Genomic DNA, 4,816 nt, shown 5'->3' on the forward strand with positions numbered 1-4,816 from the left:
TTCTGTTTGTGTTTCTTTAATCACACCAGCCTTTATACAACATTGTTAGCAACAAATTTATCAATCTGATTTATAACTTTTGTGTTTTTTTTTTTCAGGAAATGATAGATTGTTCTACATGCCCTCCTGAATGTTTCTAAGTTTTGCTTTACTCCCATAGTACACTTCTGCACCTGGAAACTACTTTTGTACATAGGTTGAGGCAGGGATCTAAATATGTATTTTGATGTATGGATCAACAGTTGCCCCAGCCTAACCCTTTCCATGCCCCTGCTGATTTGTAATATCACTGCCTAGATCTACACAGATGTTTCCATGCTATTTCTTCTATTCCTTTGCTTCCATTCTGTTTTAGTTGCTGCCGTTTTATAGTAAGCATTGTTATTTGCTAGGCTAAGTCTTCCTTTATTATTCAAATTCAAAATTGCTACTCTCGGCCCATTACAATTATGAATTTCAGGATCAACTTATAAAATTCTATGAAATGTTTCATTGGGATTTTATTAGGGATTCCTTTGAATTTGTGGATTTTTTGGGGGAGAACTGATATTCTTGAGCTCTTTCATATGTTTAAACATAAACCTTTTTGTCCTTTTACAAAAAGATTAATCTGGAGGTACCTTTAGAGCTGTTTCCTTACTGTGGCGAAACACACTATTTATAAATACTGCCTTTAAAATTTTTTTTCAAATTACCTGTTGTTGATGTATTGTTGTTGTTGTTGTTGCTATGAGTCCATTCCAACTCATAGCGGCCGTGCTGTGGGTTAATGCTCTGGACTGCAAGGTTGGTATGAACTGCAAGGTCGGTGGTTCAAGCTCACCAGCCATTCCTCAGAAACCCTATGCTGGGTCGCTATGAGTCCATTCCAACTCATAGTGACTGTGCTGTGGGTTAATGCTCTGGACTGCAAGGTTGGTATGAACAGTTCAAGCTCACCAGCCACTCCTCAGAAACCCTATACAGGGTCGCTATGAGTCTGAATCGACTCAACAGCACTTAACAAAAGCAACACATAGGGGTTCCAAGGAGCAGCTGGTGGGTTTGAATCACCAACCTGTGGTTAGCAGTTCTGTTTCTATCCTATAGTGCCACACCAGGGTCCTTGATGATGTATAGGAGATGACATTGATTTTGGCATACAGATCCAGTAACTGAATTTTCTTATAAGAGTGTTGAATTTTTTTGTATGGGCAATAGTAATTTTTATTTCCTTGGTAATCCTCAGTCCTTTTTTCCCATCCTTGAAGTGTTGAATAAATATGGTGATTGCAGGCAATACCAAAAAACAAAACAAATCAACAACTCTGTTCCCTGAGTCAATTTCAAGTCATTGAATCTCCAAGACAGGGAAGAACTGCCCGCAGAGGGGATCGAAGGCTGCCCTCTTGTAAGCAGACTGATACATCTTCCTTCAGAAGTGGTTGGTGGGTTCAAGCCAACCACCTTTCGTTAGCTTTAACCGCTGTGCCACCAGGACAATTGTAGATTTCACTGTGAAGTGTGCTTGTGTTGTTATTTTGCTTTATACTTTTAGTAGAAACTTTTATTACATTAAGGACATTCATTTCTGTTCCCAGTTTTGAAAGATTATTTTTCCTTTTGAATCAATGAATGGGTGTTCAATTTTGTATTACTTTTCTATATATTTTTTTTCTTTATTTTGTTGAATTGTAAACAGTTTGAATAGATTCCTTTAAACATCAGTGAAATTGTATTTGCCACAATGTTCTTTTTTATAATAAACTGAATCTGTTTATTATGTTACTTTATGTAGGGCTTTAACTTTTTAAATCATATAGTAGATTAGCAGTAATTTTCCTTCCCAATACTGTCTTTGTCTGACTTCAGTATGAGGGCTCTATAGTACCATAGATGAGGGAACAGTGCTTTCATTTCATTAGTATCTACTTTTTTTGTTTGTTTTTTATAGTATCTACTCATAGAGAGTCAGTATAATGTGGTTAAGAATATTGTGAATTAATTATGTCTACTTGATGATGTTGTATGCTGTCGAGTTGGTTCCAACTCATAGCAGCCCTATAGAGGATTTTCCAGAGCAGCTGGTGGGTTTGAACTTACAGCCTGATGGTTATCAGTCCAGTACATACCCTACAGATGACAATGGTGGGGAATTGCTTTATTGGAACACAAATTTTATTCTCTGTAGTAGTAAACACATCACAAAGTACAGTTTGGAAATAGAGTAAGATTCAACGGTTACGTTTTTCTAAGTAATTGCTAATTCTTAGAAATGAAAAATTATCTCAGAAGTAAATTTCTATGAAAACTTAATGTCTCATTTAGCTATTTTTATACATCATCAGTGGCAATGAATATTTGCCTTCATGGGGAATTAATTAGTGTCATAGAACACATTGGCTTTATTTAAAGGAAAGCTTATATTACAAGGTCAAAAGCATTTGCTTTTTTAATCCAACATTATCTCTCCATAGTGCTGTAGGATAAGCACTAGACTACTAATCATAAAGTTGGCAGTTCAGACCTACTAGCTGCCTCACAGAAGAAAGATGAGACTTTCTGCTCTCACAAAGATTTACAACCTTGGAAACCCTACCTAGGGTCACTGTGAGTCAGAACCAACTTGAGGGCACTGAACAACATAGTGTGTTTAGGAGTGTAATGGTTCTACAGGAAGGATTAGCACTGGACTGAGAAGCACAAGGTTGGTGGTTCAAATCCATCAACTTTTCCACAGTAGAAAGATCTGTTCCCATTAAGTTTTACAGCCTTGAAAACCCTATACAGGGTCACTGTGAGTAGGAACCTACTCGACCACACTTAACAACAGCATCATGTGTTTGTGGCCACTTATGTTTATTTTTTCTAACTGTTTTACTTTTTAGTACATTCTTATTTCTTCAGTAAAGGTGGATTGCAAGGTGGCATCGCTTCTTTCTCGTACTGACTTGTGTTATGTATGAAGGAAACGTTGAATCTTCTGAGGGTTTTTATTCATTTCTGTTTGGTTTTCAGGGACCATGGTGAAGCCTGCTGGATCCTTAGCCAGAAGCAGCAGCTTGTGCCGCTCTCGCCGCAGCATGGTGCAGTCCTCGCCGCAGTCTCAACGTGCTCAGCTTCCCCCACATGCTGCGTCTCACCCCCGACACACCCACCACCCGCAACACACACAGCACTCGTTGCCTTCCCCTGATCCCGACATCCTCTCCGTTTCAAGTTGCCCTGCTCTCTATCGCAACGAAGACGAGGAGGAGGCCATCTACTTCTCGGCCGAAAAACAATGGTACTGACAAGGAGAGAACCAAAGATGGGGGGCTGGGAGGGGTTGCTTCTACTGCTGCTCAACACGTTGCCTTTAAACAGCACCCTTGATTAGCTCCCTGTCAGCCAGGGACCGCTTTCAGCTTCTTGGAGAGGTCCATGTTCCAGGCCACCTGACCCACCACCTCCAAAGCCATCAACCGAGACCCTCCTCCCTGGCTTTGAGTCTGGGACGCCCTCCCCTTCTCTGACCGCTAAACCTAAATGTAATGGGCAGAGGAGTCCAGGCCCACCCACATAATCTCTCCAGATTATTTAGATTGTTGGTTTGGAACCTTAATTCTGAAAAATCCCTTCCCAGCAACACCTGGATGAGCATTTGATTGGATAACTGGAAGTAGTTGTATTTATACCAGGAACTGGGCATCTGGGGCCATCTTAGAATTCTGCTTACCACAGACATACAGGTAGATATTTTGAGATTGTTTTAAATCTGACACCATTGGCTCACGTCTGAGAATATAAACTTGTCACATGAGCAGTTTTATATGTGAAGTATAAAGGCACAGGCATGCGTATACTGGAGCTCAAATAAACATCAAATAAGGCTGACGAGTTTTTAAAAAACTGTTTGTTACTCTGTATTAATTTAGTGCTATGTGCTAGTATTTATTGGTAAACAAGCAGAATCAGATGTCTAAAGCTTAGGAAAATGTCAAATACTTAGAGGAAGAAGTGATATTTCTAACTTGTTTTTACTTCAGTGCTCTCTGAAGGGTCATTTGATGCCTGTTTCTAAGCCACACAACTCCTTTTGAAACAGCGTGGCTTGAGTACCAGAAAAACTTGGTAGTTTCTTTGCCATTTCACGGCATGTAACTCCTGAAGCGTTACTACTTATTTAGGAGAAGTGTACGGAATGGGCTGGATGCTCTCTCTGACCCCAGTAGCTCCATAGCATGAGAGTCTTTGGTTGACCTCACCATCAGAGAATCAAGTTTTATACTCAGTTTTATCTACTAGTGAAAGTGAGTGTATGAGTAGCAAGCGATCACTAAAGCAGCAGATTCCTAAAGACCAGAGCCTAATAAGCCTGTCCTCATTGCAGCTGGAGCACACCCTGTCACCTTCCTTAGTTTGAACATTATGGTTAGCTTCTTGCTACCTTTGCTGCTAGTATGACCGGTCACCAGCAAGATGGCTTTTGTGGTAAAACTGTTTTCAATGACTTCTGGGAATAGGAAAACTCTCGAGCTGCTGCCTACCTTGATGGAAACGTTCAGCCCTCATTTCAAATGCCAGAGGAAAACTTTTTTTCCTCTCCCTTTTCAGTCTCTCAAGTATTGAGAATACTTGAAAACATATTAATAATAACAATATTTAGTGATCTTTTATGTTCTGTTCACTATGCATGTGCACACACTCTCATTCAAACCTCACTGTGAGGTTAAGTCTTGCTACAGGTGTATATATATATATATGAGAAAGATGAGGCTTTCTACTCCTGTAAAGATTTACACCCTCGGAAACCCTGTACAGGGTCGTTATGGGTCGGAACCGACTCGACGGCACT

General features: G+C 40.0%; 1 protein-coding gene across 2 annotated transcripts in view; it reads left to right on the plus strand.

Annotated features, from left to right (window-relative positions):
• Positions 1-4,816, plus strand: part of STIM2 (stromal interaction molecule 2) — a 245,284-nt gene that overhangs the window by 233,105 nt on the left and 7,363 nt on the right. For both annotated transcript variants that reach the window (XM_006866310.1, XM_006866311.1), the window contains one exon: positions 2,998-3,265. In XM_006866310.1, coding sequence (XP_006866372.1) covers positions 2,998-3,265 — 268 coding nt within the window. The remainder of the gene's footprint in view (positions 1-2,997; positions 3,266-4,816) is intronic.

The sequence above is a fragment of the Chrysochloris asiatica genome, unplaced genomic scaffold (assembly GCF_000296735.1).
Source record: "Chrysochloris asiatica unplaced genomic scaffold, ChrAsi1.0 scaffold00089, whole genome shotgun sequence".
NCBI classification, from domain to species: Eukaryota; Metazoa; Chordata; class Mammalia; order Afrosoricida; family Chrysochloridae; genus Chrysochloris; species Chrysochloris asiatica.